Source organism: Scyliorhinus canicula, chromosome 13 (assembly GCF_902713615.1).
Source record: "Scyliorhinus canicula chromosome 13, sScyCan1.1, whole genome shotgun sequence".
Lineage (NCBI taxonomy): Eukaryota > Metazoa > Chordata > Chondrichthyes > Carcharhiniformes > Scyliorhinidae > Scyliorhinus > Scyliorhinus canicula.
The window spans coordinates 72,177,359-72,200,266 of record NC_052158.1 but is presented as its reverse complement, the minus strand read 5'-3'; the positions used below and the strand labels follow the sequence as shown (position 1 = coordinate 72,200,266).

General features: G+C 46.4%; 1 protein-coding gene across 11 annotated transcripts in view; it reads right to left on the bottom strand.

Moving 5' to 3' along the window:
* Nucleotides 1-22,908, bottom strand: part of LOC119976388 (rho guanine nucleotide exchange factor 9-like) — a 180,558-nt gene that overhangs the window by 52,637 nt on the left and 105,013 nt on the right. For 10 of the 11 annotated variants that reach the window (XR_005462922.1, XR_005462921.1, XM_038816898.1 and 7 more), the window contains 3 exons: nt 18,321-18,553; nt 8,844-8,973; nt 3,466-3,597 (listed from right to left, as the gene is read on the bottom strand). Coding sequence is in view for 9 of the 11 variants with exons in the window: in XM_038816898.1 (XP_038672826.1) it covers nt 3,466-3,597; nt 8,844-8,973; nt 18,321-18,553 (495 nt within the window). In the remaining 2 variants the exon portion in view is untranslated. The remainder of the gene's footprint in view (nt 1-3,465; nt 3,598-8,843; nt 8,974-18,320; nt 18,554-22,908) is intronic. The other variant, XM_038816899.1, reaches the window with a different exon arrangement.

The following is a 22,908-nucleotide window of genomic DNA, read 5'->3' as shown; positions in this document are numbered from 1 at the left end:
ACTGTCTCTCTTCTCCACTTCCTCACAGAATTATGAATTTTTGGATAGAGCCTGTCAAGCTGGCTATAATCCCAGTCACTGCTGTCATGGAGGACAGCCGGCAGCCAGGGGATGGCAGGACAGGAGGAGTAGGGAGGCCCTCATAGCCTCCAGATTTACGCAGTAGGAGGCTTCGGGTCCAGCAGACCAAAACACTCCACCCCCTTTAACCTCAAACCCAGCCTTGCCCGATCCCTTGTTTCCCCTTTCTCACTACCCTGTTTTCCCCTCTTCCCCTAAACCTTGCCACCCGTTCCCTTCAACCTTTCCTCCCTTTCCATGACCAGTATTCCCTCGCTACCACCGACCAGGGGGTCAACTTAACATCATACCAGGGTGACATGCCTGGGTTGGCAGTGTCAGCGGGTCTCTTCTCAAGGCCAGAGAGTGATGATGACTCGCTGTGAGAAAGCTGTGGTGCTCCTCAGATTCTGCTTAAGTTTGTTCCCTGTCACTCACTTCTGAATGAGCCTGGAGGGGCTGTGGATGGTTCAGAGGTCCGATGGCGAGATGTGGGAAAGCAGTGAGAGTGAGAGGTATGTCAGTTTAGAGGTGCAACATTCGTTAATTCTGATTTACAGTGTGTCTCCTTTTCCCCCTAACGAAAGCTATGTGACTGCACCCAAGCCAACAATGTGCCCCTATAATTTCTTAATCTTACATGGCCATGTGCTCCTTCTCAATGTCTCCCAGGATGCACATCAGAAGTGGAGGTGGCCTGCTTCATTCTACACCCTCTGGCCTGCGATGTCCTTGGCGGGGGTTATCCGGAAGGCCTGGTCCTGGATCGACTCGGCCGACCTTTTTGGGTCACAGGTGTCCCCTGTCCTGCCTGTTACCCAGGAGATGTGCCTGTTTCAGGAGGGGAGTCCTAAAGGCTGGAGACTACCCCAGTCTCCATGGTGTAAGGCCTTGGGATGGGGTCCAAGGCTTTAACGTCGTCAGACATGGCTCAGACATCTTGCCCCAGGCTTTACACTGAGGATGCCATCCTTGCAGTGTTGGTCTAGGTCCCACCCAATGCTGGCACCATCTCCTGCAACAGAAGGCTTCAAGGCTCCTCCAGTTGCTGGAATGTCCCTGACACCCCTTCCTGTAATGCCTGGCTCTGTATTTGCATTTTGAGAAGTGTTGGGAGAACCTTTTCCAAAGGCCCGGCATCTGGCTTGGGGACAGCTGTTTCCTGGGATCCAGAACACCTTCGACTGCCCAGTCCCTTGGAAGTTCGTGCCTCCATCTAATGTGCTTCAGCAGCTGTGTGGTGGGCAGCAGAGAGTGACCCAGAACTGTGTCCGCCAACATGTCCCACTGAGATGTGTGTCTCAGCGTTGGTGGATGGTGCTTGTTAAAGCAGTGCCTGAAGTTTGGTGTTTTGTGAGGTTGGTCAGAGGGCAGCGACTCCGGAAGGCCCATCCTCATCTGATGTAGATTCTGGAAGACAAAGGACATGGGTCAGCATTTGGGAATAACAAGATTGTGGGAGATGGGAAACTCACTTGAGGCAGGTCATTTGGATAAAGGTGCAGTGGACTCCCATTTCTTTGGTGCAGGCCAACCCGTTGTCTGCCACTGCTCACTCGGGTTTATGAAAAGAGGTTGGATGGGCCTGGATCAGCAGCGGGAAAAACATGGATTTTTCACTGGTGGCAGCACTTAGATTTTTATCGAGAGAATCGTCTCCTATATTTTCCATTTTCAATTTGACTGACGGTTTTACTGAGGCATTCAGTGTGATCTTACCAGGTTAAACATGTCTTGTCACAATCACTGGGAGCACCGTAGCTCAGGAGCATGTTACATGATTTGAACAGTGGGCTGGATTCTCCGTTTTCGGAACTATGACCCATGCCGTCGTGAAAACTGTGGTCTTTTTCACCAGCAAAACTGGAGACAAAAGGCCACAGATTCCTGTCTTGCAGGGGGCTAGCAGGCAGCTGTCCTGGAGCTCGCAGCTCCCGTACTTCCGGGTCAGAGGCCGCGCATGCGCGCAGTGGTGGCCACCAGCGACTGCGCCGTGCTCCATGGCGGACTCAGCCCGCGGACCAAAATAGTACCCCGCATTGGTCGCTCGCCCGACCTAGACCTTCCACACACATGACCTCACTCAGAGCCCACAGTCCCAAATGAGGTCCCCCCTGCCCTCCGATCGGCCCACCCTCGACTGTGGTGGCCCCGGACTGAGTCCGCAGCCTTCACGTGAGGTTCCTGAATGGCAGGACCAGATTAGAACCAGACCATTGGGAATTAGGCCGGTCAGGGATTGAGAACAGCTGGGCTGGCCTCAGGCAATGGCCTGAGGCGATGGATACTCGGGGAGTACGCCGCTTTTCAGGGGGCAGCGAATAGCGCAAGTGGCACCTGTCTCGATTTTGTGCGGGAAAACGGATTATTTGCCCCGTTGCCGAATGCGATTTCGGAATCGGAGTGTGGAGAATTCAGCCCAGGATTTCCCAACTGAAATTCAAAGCATTGTTCCAGATTTTGTTTTGGAGTAAACTGACCTATGGACTGTGGCGACTACCTGAGTTTGAATCTCACCCCAAAAAGATTGCTGTTCCTCACTTTAGAATAGTCCACTTGAACAGACGCAACTAATTCTCCGAGCCTCTCGGAAATTCAGCACTCCTACCCCAACCACCTCCCCCACCCACATCAATAAATATTCCTGATGTGCTGGTGTGCAATTGGATCCTTCAGTTGGTAGAGCTGGTTGTGAGTTGCGAACTTATTTATGAAATGGGTGTTACAACAGAAAAGGAATCACTCACGTCAGCCACAATCTCATTGAATGGCAGATCAGGCTCGAAGGGCCGAGTGGCCTACTCATAATTTGTATGTATGTATGTTCTGCCTGCGCAGGATATGGTAATTGTCCCATGTAGAAGGACAGCAGTCTTCTTGTCTCAAGTGAGAGGCTTTATTAAATCGATCTTAAATGGCCGCTTACAGACAGCCTGTCTCGTGGCAGAGTCACGTGACTACGGCAAGACGTTAGTACACCTAGCAAGATTGCATTCCCGAAACCCAAACAGTAATGAGGCCAGAGGATTAATTTCCATCATTCCTCGGGCCTCTAGCTTCGAGCATAACCTACCCCCTTATATTTAATGACAACTGAATGGGTGATCAACTAACCTTAATGTTAATCCAGTTCCTTTGCAACCTCTTTTCAACTAATCGCATTGATGTTTAAATTACCTCAATGGGGATCTCTTACAAATATTACCACATACAGCATGGCCCCGTATTCTAATTTCAGTAATAAAAATAATTTGCAAACCAAAAACAAACAGAAAATATTACAGAATTCCTTGCTCCTGGCTGTGCACTTTACTTGTGGCCCCACAAAAGCAAACACACAACCTTGTCAGCATTTTTGTGCTGTGACTGTTTTTATAAGAGAAGCAAAGTTGGCTGTGAATTTACCTTCTTACATAAGATTGCTTGGTGGTCAAAGAGGAAAAGTATCATGTCTTTGCTCTTGCCTTGTGGCTTCATGATCACAATTAATTCACCACTTTGGATTAGTTCTGAGCTACGGTCCATAACATCTTCTCCCTACCAAAAAGAAACCTATGAGGAACAATTTACCATAATGGTTGACATACAACACGTCATTTTGCACTGAGAGGGAGGGACAGAAGCAGCTGAATGTTTCAACCTCATGGATATTATAGAGGGGAAGGTTCATAAACATGGCTTTGAATTATTTGTGTGAATGAGAAGCCCAATGTTGGAGGATTACAGGATCTAAACCCAGGGAGATGTTATGAGAAGACATTGTGAGGCTCCACTGCTGATGCATAATCTTGCCAGTCACAAATATGAGCATTGCATTGCAGCCCCATTTCTCCCTCTTGTGCTTTTAGCTAAAAAGGCTCTGCTCGTGGAGCATCTCATCTTCCTTTCTGTTGTGGAACAATTTACATATAAATAATCATAGAATTTACAGTGCAGAAGGAGGCCATTCGGCCCATCGAGTCTGCATCGGCCCTTGGAAAGATCACCCTAGATAAACCCACACCTCCACCCTATCCCTGAACCCCACCTCAGCTTTTTTGGACACCGGGGGCTATTTAGCATAGCCAATCCACCTAACCGCCACATCTTTGGACTGTGGGAGGAAGCTGGAGCACCCGGAGGAAACCTACGCAGACATGGGGAGAATGTGCAGATTCCGGGAGGACAGTGACCCAAGCCGGGAATCGAACCTGGGAGCCTGGAGCTGTGAAGCAACCGTGCTAGCCACTGTGCTACTGTGCCTGCCTGTAATGCGTGGGATCTTCTGGCTGTTCATGCTGGAGGGTTCTTCCGGTCCTGTCGATGGCGCACCCCTTCCGCAGGTTTCCCAGCATGGGGTGTATTCAGTGAGAAATCTCATTGACTGCGGCGCTAACAGAAGATCCCTCTGCCGGACAATTGCGGGGACACCTCCCAGACCGAGAGACGGGCCGCAGGGAGACCAGAAAATGTCACCTAATATGCTTAACATAAGAAATTTGCTGGCTGGTGGGACAAGACCTACCCAGAGCTGGTGATGGTGGTGTCTGGGATATTATAAGATATAATGCTGTGAGTATGATTATGTCAGACGATTGCTTGCCTAGTCTGTGCAACAGCTCGCTCCCAATTTTGGCAGAAAGCCCCAGAGGTTGGTAAGGAAGACTTTGCAGGGTCGACATGGCTGGTTGTACCTTTGTCATTTCCAGTACCTTGGTTGATGCTTGGTGCCCCATACGAGCATGTAAACATACGAATTATGAGCAGGAGTAGGCCACTCGGCCCGTCAAGCCTGCTCTGCCATTCAGTAAGATCATGGCTGATCTGATTGTCACCTCAACTCCACCACATTCCCCCCTACCCAATAACCTTTCATCCCCTTGACAATCAAGAATCCATTTAGCTCTGCCTTAAAAATATTCAAAGACTCTGCTTCCACCGTCTTTTGAGGAAAAGAGTTTCAGAGACACACAATCCTTTAAGATAAATAATTTCTCCTCACCTCTGTCTTAGATGGGGGATCGCTTATTTTTAAACAATGACCTCTAGTTCTAGATTTTCCCACAAGTGGAAACAACCTTTCCACATCAACCCTGCCAACAACCTTCAGAATTTTATATGTTTCAATCAAGTCGCCTCTTACTCTTCCAAATTCCAGTGGGGACAAGCCTAGTCTGTTCATCCTCTCCCCTTAAGACAACCTACTCATTCCAGGTATTAATCTGGTAAACCTTCGCTGAGCTGCTTGCATCGTACTTGCATTGTTCCTCAACTAAGGAGACCAATACAATACACAGTACTCCAGATTTGGTCTCACCAAGGCCCTGGATAACTAAAGTGTGACCCCTCTACATTTGTATTTAATTCCCCTCACAATAAATTATACATTTTACTAGCTTTCCTAATTACTTGCTGTACCTGCAGACAAACATTTTTGTAATTCTTGCATTAGGGCATCCAGTTCCCTCTAAATCTCAGAGCTCTGCAGTCTCTCACCATTTAGATAATTTGCTTCAACTTTATTCTTTCTGCCAAAAATGGACAATTTCATACTTTCTGTTTACTCCATTTGTCAGATCTTTACCCACTCAGTTAACCTTTATCTCCCTCCTTTTGACGCCTCCTTATGTCTTTTTCACAACTTACTTTTCTACCTATCTTTGTGCCATCAGCAAACTTAGCGCAAATTCAACTTTTAAATTTCCACCTTTTTCTGTTGATGTCCGTTTCAGTGGCGTCATGACTGACCATTGAGAATTTCACCGTCATTACCAGAGCAAAAACATGAGCATTAGTTGGAGGATAAAGAGCCTTGAGAGGGAGGACGGGAGTGATGGTTGAGTAGGATAAAGATGGCTGTGCCTCAGTTGAGGTGTTTATGCAGGATGGAGATAATGGGTGGTATTTACCAGCTGTTAATGCAGGCCAGAAATTCCGGTCCCATGCCACGCACTGGTTTCCCAGCATCGAAGGTTGCTGTCAACAGGAAATCTTGTTGACAGTGATGGGACCGGTAGATCCCGCTGGCGGGCCGCCTCCCCAGCCAAAAACCATGTGGCGGGGTGGTTGGTAAATTCCTCCCATTCTGTTATTTAAGTACAGAAGGGCCAAAAGTGTGGGTAAGAGTTTCAGTGGCAGAGTGAGCAAGATGGCTAATGTTTGATGGAGCTGGGTAGCCTTGGTGCTGTAGGTTTTAAAGCTCAGTTCAGGGTCCAATGGGGCACCAAGATTTTTTCATTCTGAAGAAGTAGCAGTGGCAGGGGTTGGAAAAGGGATTGGACAAAGAGCGGAATTAATGGTGATGGTCGGAAACAAAGCTGTGGTTTGCCTAATGTTAAATTTGAGGGTGCTGTGGCACTCACTGACTTAATTTCGAGAGGACAGCCTCACTGCATGGAGTCAGACACTCGATCAAGAGAGATAGTGGAAGGATAGAACTGGGTGACATTCGACCCCGTATGGATGATGCTACTGAGGGAAAGCAAGTAGATGGGAAAGAAGTGGGAGGTCAATGATGGGAGCTGCAGAAGTGACAGGGTTGGTGCAGACCACACCATTGTTGACATTGTGTCGGCTATGTCCATATGGGTTAGGATTGAAGCCATTTCAGACTTGTCCTATATATTGAGCAATGGAGAAGAGGTGACAGGAAGGGAAGGTAAGTTTCAATGCTTCAAATGCTACAGCAGGGTTGCAGTGGAGAGTGTGGGTTCACGCCCTGCAGTCATAATGGGCAATCACAGACTTTCAGGTTTGAGCAGAGAGGAAGTTTGAAAGAATTGAGGTAAGGAGTTTTGAGGAGATGGGCACAAATCTTGGAGGTGAGAATTTGATTGAGTTTTGATAGGGGTGGGAGGGTTGGATGATATCTGAAGGAGGGAACCCATTTACAAGCAGCATTGTAACCGGGTGGGCTGGTTAAATGATCAGAAATTGCATGTCGAAGAGATTGGGTGGAGGGAAAAGTGTCTCTTGGTGGGAATTAGTGATGCATGATGGAAGAGAAAAAGCAAAGGACTGGGCATCAAAAGAAGAATGGGCGGGGAACTCCAGGGATATTGGAAGTGGAGGGAAAGCCGGATTACAGGTAGGAGTGGAGGGAACTGATTGAACCTTGTCAATAAAAGAGGTCAATGATTTCTGTACACTTGGAATTACAGCCAAGGACCTGAGTAAGCAGACAGAAGTTATTTGAGGAGGAGGTTTGATGTAGAGGAGAGGAGGATCCTAATGTCTTAACTGAAATTTGTGAGCTACAACAATACTTGTTGTGGTCAGCCTAATTTTTTCATCAACGTAAAATCTATCACATTTTGACCTCTTTCCAGTTGCAAAGAAGAGTCATATTGGACTCAAAATTTTAACTCTGTTCTTTCTCCAGCATTTTCATTTTTTATTTCTTCGTATTATTAAAGGCTGATTGAATGATGGATGTGTCTCAATTGCCTTTACATTTACAGTCTATTGATTTGAGGGAATGTTAGTGATTATACCAGCGGCAATGGCAGAGGTGAGAGATGGTGAGTATGCAGTGGGAACATGACATCGAAGACAGAGGTGTGAGGACAAAAAAGTAGCTACATGTGTGACACACGGGGAGCTATAAAAATGAATTGCAAATTTGAAAGTATTTTTTATGAGTATAGGAGGAGTAAAATAATGTGGCTGGTGTATGCTGATTTCAGTGACCAAAATCTTGTGTGAACCACCGAGCTTATTGGCAAGGGACTTTATACAAAGATGGGATTGGTGGCAGAAGGGAAAAGAAATAAGAGGGAAGGGACTAAGTTGAAATCAACAAAAATGAGAAGACAATTGGCAGAGTCAAAATAGAGGAACTCATGGTAACTGAGTTGACATGAGTCTTCACAGGAATATGGAAAGGATTTTAAAAGATTGACCGAACGGATAGTCGGGTTGAGTTGTTTGAAGGTGTGATTTGGTGATAAGGGTTATAATATCACTGTGATGCCTGGAGTCGGGTAAGTGTTGGAAGTTACAGTCAGGTGGGGAGGCTTCAGGGAGGGAGAAAGAATTGATACTATGAGCCAGGTTTTGTTTATTATCAGGCTGTCAATGGATTTGTCAATGGTAAGCTTGTGGGTTGAATAAGTTTTGTTGGCAAGGTAGAAAAAAATGTTCTGGTTGGAAATAAATGGAAGGAAACAGTCAAGCAAGATCAGAGGTGGAGGCTGTGAGAGACATGAGTAGGCTGGGGAGGAGATAGAGATGACTCTGCTCAACAAAATTCTCACTGAGAGTGACAGGTGAGATTGTTTGTGCTGCTGCATTGGGAAGGTCAAGTGTGGCGTGCTGAAGAGAATGATGAAGGATGCCAAGAGAGGCTGTGGGATTATTAGAACATAGAACATAGAACAGGGGAAGAGCTAAATTCTATGGTGGTGATAAAACAGAAGCAAGCCTGGGAGGAATAGTGAGTGTAAAGAGTAATTGAGGGAAGCAAGACAACTTGAGAAAAGGCAGCGATTGATGATGAACAACTGGCAAGTCATTGGATAAAGAAATATAGCAAGATTAGACTTGTATTTGTTATTGATTCAGTCAGGAATAATAAAAAAAGATTTTGAAAAGGCATTGCAGGTTACTTAAGTTTACATTGAAATAGCTTGATATATTAAACTAATTAATGCCATTTCAATTAAAATGAACATAAATGCATCCCGACAGTGTTAGTTATGTATAAATTATAAAAGATAATTGAGAAAATTAATCTTACTCAAATGAGGAGACAGAGGGTAGAGAGAAGGAGGAACAGGGTTTTAATAAATTGTCTCAGTTAATACCTTCCAATTCACAACTGTATTCTGCCACCGAGGGAGTTTATCAAGGTTTTCAATTCGTCTCTTGCGTTCGTTAATCACATTGGCAACATTCTTCATTGCTGTTATGGCAGCTTCCAGGGCTTTGTAATCCCTTAATTGACGAAGAAGTGACAATTAGTACATTAGGTGGAATTATCCCAAAATGTCATCTCCGGCAGGAAGCATGGTAACGATTCTTGCTGGGTGAGTGAGTGCGATCCCGATTGTAATCCACACGCCCTGAGGGGAGTGAGGTTTACATAGACTCGGAGCGGGGAAGGGCCAAAACACACTGGCGCAATTGGTACCTCAGAGAGCAGGGTGCCGTTATAAGAAGGCACCCGCGATGTCAGAGTAAACTGCCAGACCCACCCCACCCCCCAAAGACACCGCAATGCCTTGCAGACAAGTGGACAACTCCCAACCCTTCACCACAGAGCGTTTACCCCCACCGCAAAATAATTGGGTAATTTCCCTCCCCCACACCATGCAGGCATGAGGGTGAAACAACTACCCCTTAGACAAAGGCATCATTGTGTCCCCCCTCCATAAGAGGCATAATTTCCCACCCAGCAAGTCAGAGGCATCTTTGCACCCCCCCCCCCCAGTCAGAGACATCCTTCTCCTCCCCCCCCCCCCCCCCCACACACACACACACACACACACACATGAGAGACACACAACACTATGGAGTCACAAGAGGCTCCGCCCCCTTCAGGATCCCTTTCAGGCCCACCACTTGGCATTGGCAAACAAGACCCTGGCACACTGATAGTTGCAACCTGGCAGTGCAGGGTGCCAGGGCACTGTCCAGCCATATCCCTAACCACCTGGGACTCCAAAGGCCTCTGAGTACCTCAGTGTGGGCATAACATCTATCCAGAGAATTAAATTGTGGCTGTGAGAAGATCCTCATTGAGGAACCCTTGGACTTTAATTTCTGAATTGTACCAGCTTCTTCAGTAGCTGAATACAACTTCCAGTACAAGCACGCTGTTCCAACATAAGAGATCTAAAAAGACTCAGCATGAACGAAAAGCAGCCAGAGAACCAGTTCTTTAAAGGAAGCAATTCAGAAGAAAGAAAACGCCTCTATGAAAAAACTTCAGTTAGAAACAACACCTGCTCAATAGAGAAAGCACTTCAGAGTTAATGGACCATGAAGAGCCATAAAAACAAACAAAGCTAATCCCTCCTTTGAAATAGCCTGGACCTGTCTATCAAGGGGCTAGTAAAAGGTAATGGATTGTAAAATTGAATGTAAGCTATGCACGACAAAGCTTTTAGGCTTCTCAGCATGCCCACAGGCTTAAAAAAGTTAAAGGGGAATAAATTGACTGTGAAAAAAGCAGTTCAAACACATAAATGGGAACATTTTAACCTTCATCTGACAGATCTTTGAAATTGACATGCTGGGAGAGACATCAAAAGTTTTCAAGTCTACAGAGGGAAGACTTGCTATACAACCCCTATCCTGGGAAAGACCCCTGAACTGAGCCCCTCCAGCCCATCCCAAGCTTCCCCCAACCCTCATCTCCCCTGAAGGTAAGTGTAGACAGCGTACTCCCCGCTGTGCTCCTTTCAGTGTCTATGGAGCCTGGTCCCTACTTTTACGGACCAGTATTGATTTGCACCCAGCCAAAACCCAAATGGGGTGTTGGACGAGTACTGAGAAGCCGCTGTATTAAACTTTATTCTCGCTAATGAGATTAAAATTTATGCGAATGAGTTGTGATCAGATTCCCACCCTTTTTGGGTGAGATCCTGATCATGACAGGTGGAGTGGACTGGAAGAATCAGAAAGCAATTTACAGCAGGTGCAAATCCCGTTAGAGAGCTCTCCTGCTATTTTCTCAACCCACCTGGAGGACCATTGCATAGCTCAGAAAAGAATTGAAAGCAAAGGCTGTATTTTAACATAAAGATTAAACTAGAAATTTGATGGTTCACTTACTTTTGGGGGTGCATAAGCCTCCATTATGGCAAGCAGGAGCGTGTTCTCCCACACACCATATAAATAGAGGCCAGCAAATACGTGTCAAGGATCCATGCCTATAACAGGCATTAAGCAATCGGTATAAACAAATGAAAGGTACAATGCCTATTTGTGGATCCCTGTGCAAAACTGCATAATCTTAAATGCAGCTACCATTCAGGTAAAGTAGGTCTATATAATAATAATAATTGCTTATTGTCACAAGTACGCTTCAATGAAGTTACGGTGAAAAGCCCCTAGTTGCCACATTCCAGCGCTTGTTCGGGGAGGCCGGTACAGGAATTGAACCCACGCTGCTGGTCTTGTTCTGCATTACAAGCCAGCTGTTTAGCCCACTGTACTAAACCAGCCCCTCCTTATAGCCTTAATAGATTGCTAGAGGCCTCATAGAAAAGTTAAAATTGTTAAAAAATGAATGTAGAGTTGGGAGGTACTGGAATGCTTTTCCTGACCCCAGACTGAAACCATGCAACCCAGGGGCCTGAAATATCAATTTGTAGGCCAGAAGTTTGAAGTAAAATTGCCCATAATTGCCCTCTTTCTTCTGTCCGTTAAACAACTTGAGCGACAATATAGATTATCTGCTTCTCAAGCATTACACAAAAATGCTCATCCAGTATAGAAAGGTGCTGATTTTCCTTTCCACAGAATTGGACTGAATGGTTACATGTTTACATGATGACGCAGCTACATAAGGGGTCACATGGTGGGAGCGTCAGAGCTGGTTATTCCCAAGGGCATGGGCAAAGCACAATTGTTGAAGTAGCTGCTAAACTCGAGAATAAATTACTCACCGTTATAAATCCTTGTTGTCTGTCGTTTGGAACCCAACACATTTACATGGTGTCAGGATTGGCAGTATGGCACAACGATTCCATTATGCCGATCCACTTGCCTTTGATGAAAATATTGCATATAATTGGGAAAAGTTCAAGAAGGAGTGGGGTAATTACTGCGGTGCTGAATTGTCTGACATCTCAAAACTTAATGGGCCCCAATGCCGTCGAAAAATTTGAGGTTATTTTCCAAGCGGAGGAGGAAAAAGAGGACCCGCTTAATACTAAAAACTATCTGTCTTCCAGTCAAAAAATATAAGCCTCGATAGACATGTGTTCAATTCAACAAATCAAAGAGCAAATGGATCAATACACGGCCACCCTAAATATCTTGGCAAAGAATTGTGCATTTAAAACTCTCATTGGTGAACTATTCAGGGATCAAATACTTTGTAGAATTCACAACAATTTATTCTGAAAGCAGCTATTGCAAGAAAAAGATCTAGGCCGGGATTCACCGCTGCTGTGAACGGCAAGAGAATTGTCGCCCTAATGTTAAAGGCAGCCATTATTAGCTGCATGGCTAAATGAACAATCAGAAAAGAGAAGCAGAGATTTTAGGCAGGAAACAGATGTACTTGCAATAGAGGGCATGCCCTGCTCCAACTGCAGTGGCCAGCACACTCAGAACAGAACAGCTTGTTTTGCATATAGTAAAAGATGCAACAAATGTGGAAAATTGAATCACTTCTCTTAATGCTGAAGAATGCAGCTGCTTTACTCTGCCATCAGCAATAGGGCAGCTCGTTGGTCCTTCAAGGGTAGGAGCATCAGTGAGGTGAATGAACTGGAGCTCAACCAAAGCAGTAAAACTACAGAGCCTCCAACACTCCATTGGAAACTTTTTAACACTGTCAGAGAAAGGGCAGCATGGTGGCGCAGTGGGTTAGCCCTGCTGCCTCACGGCGCCGAGGTCCCAGGTTCGATCCTGCCTCTGGGTCACTGTCCGTGTGGAGTTTGAACATTCTCCCCCTGTTTGCGTGGGTTTCTCCCCCACAACCCAAAGATGTGCAGGCTCGGTGGATTGGCCATGCTAAATTGCCCCTTAATTGGAAAAAATGAATTGGGTACTCTCAATTTATTTTTAAAAAAAACACTGTCAGAGAAAAGGGTGAGATCTTCACCACCCTCAATGTAATTCAGAGTAACTCAAGACTAAAGGTAAAGTTGACACTGGAGCAAAATGTAACAAAGGTGAATGTTATGGGAACTAGACACATACGTAGCACCAAACCCCAGCACTCAGAGGGACTTTGTGGCTTATGGCGGACAAACTATCCACACCAAAGATGTAGCTACTCTCCACTGCAAGCAGGGCAGTTTCAAGTTTCATATAGTTGAGCAGAATGTAAGGCCACTATTCGGTCTTCAGGACACCATTTCACTGGCGCTCATTCAACTTGGTCCAGAAGGGCAAGCTCTACAACACCAGGCACCAGAGATGACATCATACAAAGACCTCTTCAACTGTAACATCATTGATAAGTTACCAGTTGTGTACCACGTGAGACGCGATGATTCGGTGCCACTAAGAGGACAGTACTGGTAGACATGAAGCAGAAGATAGTTCGTGAGCTGCATCAGATGACAGCATGAAGTATCATACCTCCTATAGATGAGACCACAGAATGGGTTTCAACAATGGAGGCCAAAGTAAAGAAAGATGGTGTGGTCAGTATATGTATTGACCCAGCGCACTTGAACAAGGTGCTGCTCAGACCTCATCACTCTATGAAGACAGTGGAACAGTTGATAGCAGATATGCCAAATGCTAAGGTATTCAGCATTCTCGATGCAAAATGCAGGTTCTGGCTGATCCTGTTAGATGAGGAACCCTCAAAACTAGCCACAGTCAAGTCTTCGGTAGGCAGATATAATTTTATTCATATGGCCTATGGGATCTCCACTGGCAGCAAGGCTTTCCAGCTGTGCATGGAGCAACTCTTTGCAGGCCCACCTTGCAAGCTCATTGTTGATTACATCCTGGTTTGGGGTAGTACTATACAAGAACATGATGTACGTCTTTGTCTCGTCCTCGACAGAATCAGGACCCTAAGCTGAAGCTTAACCCTGGGAAAAACAGATTCAAGGTCAACCAGGTTCCTTACATGGGTCATCGACTCACAGCTGATGGTGTAAAGGCCGATCTAGACAATGGTTATATGACAGATGTCCATTCCTGTGGATAAGCAGTGTTTTTTTGCTGTGACAACATAGAACATAGAACATAGAACAGTACAGCACAGAACAGGCCCTTCGGCCCTCAATGTTGTGCCGAGCCATGATCACCCTACTCAAACCCACGTATCCACCCTATCCCTGTAACCCAACAATCCCCCCCTTAACCTTACTTTTATTAGGACACTACGGGCAATTTAGCATGGCCAATCCACCTAACCCGCACATCTTTGGACTGTGGGAGGAAACCGGAGCACCCGGAGGAAACCCACGCACACAGGGGGAGGACGTGCAGACTCCACACAGACAGTGACCCAGCCGGGAATCGAACCTGAGACCCTGGAGCTGTGAAGCATTTATGCTAACCACCATGCTACCCTGCTGCCCTTAAATTATCTTTCTAAGTTCATTCCATATTACTAGACCTCCTTGTCAACCTCTCCAGCTGAATGTCGAACGGTGCTGGCACGAGCACCACACAGAAGGCTTCAACAGACTCAACAGGCACCCACAGCCCCACTGGTGTTACAAATACTTTGATGTTCGAGCACCTGCACCTATATCAGCAGACACCTCTCTGTATGGACTTGGCACAGTCTGCATCTAGAATGGAAGACCAATAGTCTTTGCTGCAAGGGTCCTCATTGACTCAGACACACTATGCACAAATTGAAAAGGAGCACCTCGCTTTAGTCTTCGCCCGTCAGAAATTTCATGACTTCATATATGGTCATCATGCAACTCATAACTATCTGAAAGAAGCCTCTCCACCTGTCTGTATGACTGCAATGCATGATGCTAAAGCTGCAATGTTACAAACTCAGCATCATCGACAGATGTGGTAAGAAGCTGTACTTGGCTGAAACCTTCCACAGAGTCTCCTTACCCACTACAGACCAGGCAGATTGTGAGGAAGACTTAGACATCATAACAATAGAGGTGCTTTCTTTTTGTTGAATTCAAGAACACAAAGATGCCTTACATAGAGAAATCTCATGCAGGCAATTACAAGACGTCATAGAACATAGAACAGTACAGCACAGAACAGGCCCTTCGGCCCTCAATGTTGTGCCGAGCCATGATCACCCTACTCAAACCCACGTATCCACCCTATACCCGTAACCCAACAACCCCCCTTTACCTTACTTTTATTAGGACACTACGGGCAATTTAGCATGGCCAATCCACCTAACCCGCACATCTTTGGACTGTGGGAGGAAACCGGAGCACCCGGAGGAAACCCACGCACACAGGGGGAGGACGTGCAGACTCCACACAGACAGTGGACCCAGCCGGGAATCGAACCTGGGACCCTGGAGCTGTGAAGCATTTATGCTAACCACCATGCTACCTTGCTGCCTCATCATGAGAGGCTAGGCGGGGTCCTCAAGGAATATTCCCCACAACTGCTGCATATTTTTCGCCAACTAAACGAGGGTGCTGTAGATTGATTGGCCACATGCTGAGGTGACAACCGGGTACATAAGAGGTCACATGCCTGGAGCACGGGAGTTGGTTATCTCCGGGGGTGTGGGCAGGGCACAAGTGTTGAGGTGGCTGCTAAACTGGAGAATAAACTACTCTTTGTTGTAAGACCTTGTTGTCTTTGATTCAGGAACCCAACACATTTACAGATTTCAATGACTTACGTGGTAAATCTCATGAAAAGCTCTGGTAGAGATGTTGAGAACGACTTAATTTCTGGATCACAAAGCAGTCACAATCTGACCAATTTGTACTGAAGTTACATTGGCAAAGCAAGACAATTGGCATTGCTAGCAATACAACCCCCAGAATTTGGGCTGATGGAAAAGAAATTGTGCAGTACAGTAAAGATTTTTGCCAATTGTAATATTTCCTGTTCAACGCTTAGGTAAATAACTGCACTGTTTATTTACATACACCCACAATGCAGAGGCTCAGAGCCTCGTGGCTGTAAGTCAGCCTCCAGGATCGAACTGGTACAGAAACCCACACTCGTTAGGGTGATCCTCCACCCTGGTCCTGATTGGTTACCCAAGTCATGTGATCCTCTCAGCAGATCACCCCATAAAGTGGACAAACACCACACCAACGTATAGCCATTTGTTGTTTTGAATCGCTTAGTAATCGGCAAGTAACATTCAAGCCATACAAGTACCAACCAGGCAATGACTATCTCCAGTAAGAGAGAATCAAACAATCTTGACATTCAATAGCATTACCATCACTGAATCCCCCACGATCAACATCCTGGGGGTTACCATTGATCACAAACTGAACTACATTAGCCATATAAATACTGTGGTTATAAGAGTAGGTCAGAGGCCAGGGCCTCCTGTGGCTAGTAACTCACCTCCTGACCCCCAAAGCCTGTCCGCAACCTATAAAGCACAAGTTAAGAGTGTGATGGAATGCTTTCCACTTACCTGGATGAGGGCAAGTCCAATAACACTCAAGAGGCTCAACACCATCAAGGACAAAGCAACCCACTTGATTGGTATTCACTCCCTCCACGACTGACGCACAGTAGCAGCAATGTGTACCATCTTCAAGATGCACTGCAGGAACTCACCAAGGCACCTTAAGCAACACCTTCCCAACCCACGACTACCACCTTCTCGAAGGACAAGATACATGGGAGTACCACAGCCTGGAGATCCCCCTTCAAGTCACTAACCACGCTGACTTGGAAATATATTGTCGTTCTTTCACTGTCGCTGGGTCAAAATCCTGGAACTCATTCCCTAACAACACTGTACATGTACCTCCACCACATGAATGGCAGCAGTTAAAGAAAGAAAGAAACTCACCACCACCTACTCAATTGGGGATGACAGCAAATGTTGGCCGAGCCAGCGAAGCACACTTCCCTTAAAAATTGAATTAAAAGGAGGTACAATCTGTTTGATTTGATTTGATTAAGATAACATCAATTATCTTTTTGCACAACAACATGCTTTACTGCTTTCAAATTACTGATCAAACATTGCTTGATTGAAATTAAAAGTGATCAGAAATACCAATTTTGTTTCGCTGAGTATATTTTGATGATTATTCTCACTCCAGGCCTATTCAGATGGGAAACCAGCTGTATGAGATGATCCCTCACTTCACAGCATGTGACAAGGCATTCTGTTACTTTACATTTCCTAATTAATTATCAAGGTAACAACTGAAACCACTGATCCAGAGAATCTTCATTGATCACTTAAGCTATAGACCTCCAAGTTGTGAAACCACCAAAGCCACATCTAATTCTGAGGCGATTGCTTGGTGATTAAAAGAATGGCTTGCGGCAAATCTCTCCCATTCGTTCTTTGTAGCTCCTTGACAGTGAGGCTGATTGCAGTAAATCATAGAAAACCTTTGTACTCCCTTTTTAGAAGTGTAATATCCTGTTAGACGGGCAACCTGATGGATTAACAAATGAACCATTTATTAAAGTAAGAAACTATGTACAGAGAGTGAGATAAAAGCTACCGGCGGTATTCTCCACTCCCGATAAGAATCGGGATGGCCGTCGTGAAATCGGCCGAGGTTCATGACGGCCTCGGGGCCCGCTCCCCGCACCTAATTCACCCCCACCCGGGGGGCTAGGAACGGGATGACGCGGAAACGGCGCTTTTCTGATGTCATCCGCACATGCGCGGGTTGCCGGTTCCAACCCGCGCATGCGCGGATGACATCAGCGCGCAGATGGCACGAAACCGCGCATGCGCGGTGCCGTCTTTCTCCACCGCCGCCTGGCAAGACGTGGCGGCTTAATCTTGCCGGGCGGCGGAGGGGAAAGAGTGCGTCCGTTTTGGACGCTGGCCCGACGATCAGTGGGCACCGATCGCGGGCCTGTCCCCTCCCGAGCACAGTCGCGGTGCTCCCGTCCAAATCGGGCCCCTAGATGCCCCAAACGGGCATCTGGCGCCCGTTTCACGAATGCAACAACCAGGTGTGGTTTCTGCCGTGGTGAAACAGGCGTGAAGGGCCGGCCGCTCGGCCCATCGGGCTCGGAGAATCGCCGTTCGCCGTGAAAAACGGCGAGCACCGATTTTTCTGAGCGGGGGAGGGAGAATCGCTGGGGGCGCCAGGGGGGCGTAAAAAATGTCGGGAGGCCCTCCCACGATTCTCCCACGCCATGTGGGGAGCGGAGAATTCCGCCCAACATGTTTCAAGGCTCCAAACTCCTAACTGAATGGTAATCCGCGCTCCGCTCCCAGAGCTCACGCGCCCTGGGCCCCATTGACCAATAGGGTCACGTGGCCCTCTGGGGAGTTGCCCCCTTAAAGGGGCACCCTACGACAAGAAGTTTCAGCAATTGTTGTGAAAATAAGCAAATCAGTCGGAGAACCGGAAAAGATTGTTTACAGAAGTGGAAGGGGGAATCCAAAGGTCTCGCCTTTAGACGGAATATTGATCGATTACATTTTATTCCCTCTGCTGTGATGACAGATTGCTTAGCATTCTAGTGCTTACGTGTGACAGGGTGTGGTGGACTTCAGCAGGTCCATCAGCTGCAAAGGGTATTTACAGATCTTCTGAACTGGCATTATCATAAATGCATCAATGGAGAGGTTCAACATACGCTGGTGCAATCGGCAGGTCTCAAAAAATAACGCATAATCTTGTATCTTCATGAGTTTGGAGATTTCAGAATAAGCACTGGGGTAATTGCTGCAGTACTCAGAGTAGATCAGGAAACTTTCATGCTGCAAAGGGGAAAAGAATGTAGCAAGTAGAGTTAAGGCATCATTAAAGGACAAAACTGGTAGCTGTTTTACAATTGATCCTGAGACAAATGAAACAAGAGGAAAATATAATCTTGTTGTACACTACAAAGCTGACTACTACCCAGTGTGGTACAGCCCTGACCTGATCTATTTTATCCTTTCTTCCTCTGTAAATGACTGCATTAAGATTGGTGTACTATTTTCTATTTGGTCAAATTGAAGAAGTAAGAGCAGTCTATGTTTAATGTTTTCTGCTGTTCTATTAAACGTATTGAGATAAAAATATAATAATAATAATCTTCATTGTCACAAGTAGGCTTACATTAACACTGCAATGAAGTTACTGTGAAAAGCCCCTAGTCGCCACACTCTGGCGCCTGTACACGGGGGAGAATTTAGAATGTCCGAATTACCTAACAAGTCTTTCGGGACTTGTGGGAGGAAACCGGAGCACCCAGAGGAAACCCACGCAGACACAGGGAGAACATGCAGACTCCACACAGACAGTGACCTAAGCTGGGAATCGAACCTGGAACCCTGGAGCTGTGAAGCGCCTGCTTTCAGCTGCATCTCACGTCACCCCAAATTGAGCTCAGCCATAAAAATGAAAAAAGCAGAAAATGAACAGCATAGCTCTGACTCATGCACGATTTACATTTTCCACTGTTCTGAAGAAAATATTGCACTTGAGACGTTAACACTGTTTCTCTCTCCACAGATGCTGCCGGACATGTTGAGTTTTGGTTTTCATTTTATATCTTCCTAATGCTTCATTTGAGAGAAAGAAAAATCAGCCCCACTATTCTTTCGATGTTGAGAAAAGATGGAATTATTGATGAATAATCTTAAAGCCAGTCTGTCAGATCACTGACACAAAGATACAACTGACTGGACACTTTCAATGACTTGTCAATAGTCACATTCATTCCTGTCTGTTTTGCAGGCTTAAACTTAAAAGGCTTTGAATTACAGCGCAAAAGGAGGCCATTCGGCCCATCAAATCTACACTCACCGATCCAATGAAAGAGCACCCTACCTAGGCACATGCCCCCACCCAATCGCCGAACATTTTGGACACTAAGGGGCAATTTAGCATGTCCAATCCATCTAACCTGCACATCTTTGGACTGTGGGAAGAAACCAGTGTACCCTGGGGAAACACATGCAGGAACAGAGAGAACGTGCAAACTCAGAACAGACAGTGACGGAATTGAACACAGGTCTCCGACGCTGAAAGGAAGCAGTGCCACTGTGCCCGCTCCATCATCATATTCATGTTTCCTGTTCTAGTATCTATTATTTTACATTTACCACAAGAACAGGGTCCAACAGACAACTTCTCAATGAGACATGGCGCAGAATTTTACTTTTCAACTCAGGACATGAATCCAGGTCTCAAAGGCCAGGAGTGATTGGCTGCGGGGGTGGAAGGGTGCAGGGGACCTAGAACCGACACAAGGTAGGTTGGGGAAACATGTTATAAAACTTTTGAAATATAATCATGGAGGAGAAGCCTGCGGTATTTTTAAAGGTTAGGCTTGCAGATCATGAAGGTACAAACAAGAGCTTTATTGGAAAGGTGTTTTCTCACAGACTGCATAGAATGGACTGAATGTTCGCCCACCCAAACTGCCGATGATGTCATCAGTGCATCATGTGATCAGACTCTTAAAAGGACCTTTTTCCACTAGGAACAAAAATGAATACACAACTCTTTCCTCACCCTTTACATCAGAGGTTCCTGCAATGAAACACGATATAACGTTAACAATCAAAGTTTACAATATGAACAATGAACAGACACAACAGTCAGTAAGTTAGATGTTTTGGAGGACATTGATTTTTGTCTGATTGTCAGTGAACCTCAGACAGCTGCTTTTTGTGTTGACTGTAACCTCTGGTGTTTTTGGTGTAGTTTGATGTCATCCGTTGTTGCCTCAACCAGATGCGATGTAGGATTTGGAGGTAGACTCGGTGTTGAAATGTCCTGAACTGTCTTCCACAGTTGTTTCTTGAATTGTCAGGTTCTCAGGTATGCACAACTCTTCACTTGGCACAATTTGTTACAGACTCTCGGTTGACTCTTGTCTCTGGCAACCTTGTTCTAGCTGCCAAATGTTGATCAGCATTTCTTCTCCACACAGCATCGTTCTGAGTTTGGGTGGTGTAGACCATTCCCATCCATGTTAATGTGATGGCAGGTATCCACTTCTATCTGATGGTATAGTTCTTTGCCAATACTTCTTGACCTTTACGAAAAACACGGGCTGGGATTCTTCAAAACGGTGGCTGAGCGATGACCCCGGTGTAAACACCGGAGTGTTTCATGCCGCCGTCAACGGTTTCAGCGTCAACGATTCCATGGCCCACAGGGGGCAAGCACAGTGCTGGAGTGCTCTTCGCACCTCCGGCTGCCGATACGGGGCCCTGCACTTCCGGCCGCAGGCCCACGGATGCACGCAGCGGCCACTTCCATGGTGGACCCACACAGCGGGCCGGCACAGAAGAAGGTAGCCCCCCCCCCCCCGCAGATCGCCTGCGTCCACCGATCGGTGGCCCCCGATCGTGGGCCTGGCCATCGTGGAGGCCTCCCCCAGAGACTGATCCCCCCACCAGAACGGCCACCGCAGCCATGGCGCCGAGCACCCGCCAGGTGGAACCATATGTGAACCATCCCGGCGAAAACTCGGCCGGTCGACCATGGGGCCTCTTTCAACGGCCCCCGACCGGCGCCGCATCGACCATACGCGACTGGTGCCGATTCTCCGGTCACCGAAGGTTCGCATCCCGGCGTCGGACCTGATCACGGGTCTGACACTCCATTCTCCGTCCCTGCACCGAGCGCGATTTCGGCGCAGAGGCTTGGAGAATCCTGGCCACGGTGTTTAGCCCTGTTCTTACATTGCAAAACCTGATTCAGCTGCCTTTGCAGAGCTTTCACTTCAGAGGCTCTTCTTCTTCTGCTTCTTCTTCTTCTCTTCCTCTAGATTGTATTTCCTTTGCAGTTCATTCCATTTCACACTTTGATTCGCACTGTTGATAGGTCTTATCCAGGATAGATCTTAACTGGAGTAAGGTGGAGCTGGTGTTCGGCTGGTGTTGGAATTTTCCGACTTTGCTCAAGCTCCATTTACAGCCTCTTCAGTTTTTACCCCAGGATGTTGACCTGTTTTTTTTGTTGCCAACCGCTGCCCCTCCAGCCTGTAGAGCAGGGTCTCATTTGCCTAAATCCTGTGGCATCACTCTTTGTGATGCCGTATCCAGATTGTAAAGTACCTCTAGTCCTTGCTTCGAGGTTTCATTCTCGCTACATTAACCCTCATATTTTAGGTCTTGTTTATGGAATGCAACTTCTAAACTCTCCAGTTGAAGCTGTTGCTCCTGAGGATTTCCAAAAGGATTCTCACTCTTTAAGAACATATCAAATTTAGCCTTTCGGGTTGGCTTGTTAAGCAAAGTCATGTATGATGAATGTAGGATTTTCGATATATTGGAGTATAAGTATTTGCTGAAGTAAGGGTTAAACACGAGAATTAGAGAGTGCTTGACTGCCAAAGTCACATTGAAAAGAATCTTGATTTGAAAGACAACAAAGGTTTTAGGAGCCAGAGGTACAATTAACCATCAGTTTAGGCTAATGCAATTTTGTTCAGATTAAGGGAATCCCCAAATGGAGTTCATTCGTTTCAGCTTGGTGAGATTATGTCATTGCTGGGAGGATCTAAGGCATCAGGATTTTTTTGAGAAATAATTTTTAGTTGTGTTTTGATCTGGCTGAAGCTGAGACCATGTAAGGTAGTTTGTTCTCACTGTAAGTTAGTTAAAATAGATTAACTGTATTTAAAGCAGTGCAGATTTGTCTGAAGACAAAGAGCAGTGAAAACAATCCAGTTGAAACAGCTTTTGAAGACATTCGGCCCGACTTTCAAGCCGGAGTCAGATCTGTTCTCTAAAGCAGTGTCAAGAGATTTTTTTCTCAAAGAATATCTCTGTAAAGCAAGTATTAGTCAGTGCTATTGATAGTTCGGTTGGTAATAAAGTTCTGTTTTAAAACACCATGGGCAGAATTCTCCGCTCCCGTGATGAATCAGGAAGGCCGCCGTGAACTCGGCCGAGTTTTACGAGGGCCTCGGAGGCTGCTCCTCGCACCTTACTCACCCCCACCCAGGAGCGCTCCGTAAATCTCAGCCGCCGGGCCTTGACGCTTGCGTCAAGGCGGCGCGCCGAGAATGACGCGACGGCGGCGCCTAAGTGACATCAGCCGCACAAGACGTGGCGGCTTGATCTTGCAGGGTGGCGGAGGGGAAAGAGTGCGTCCCTTTGAGACGCCGGCC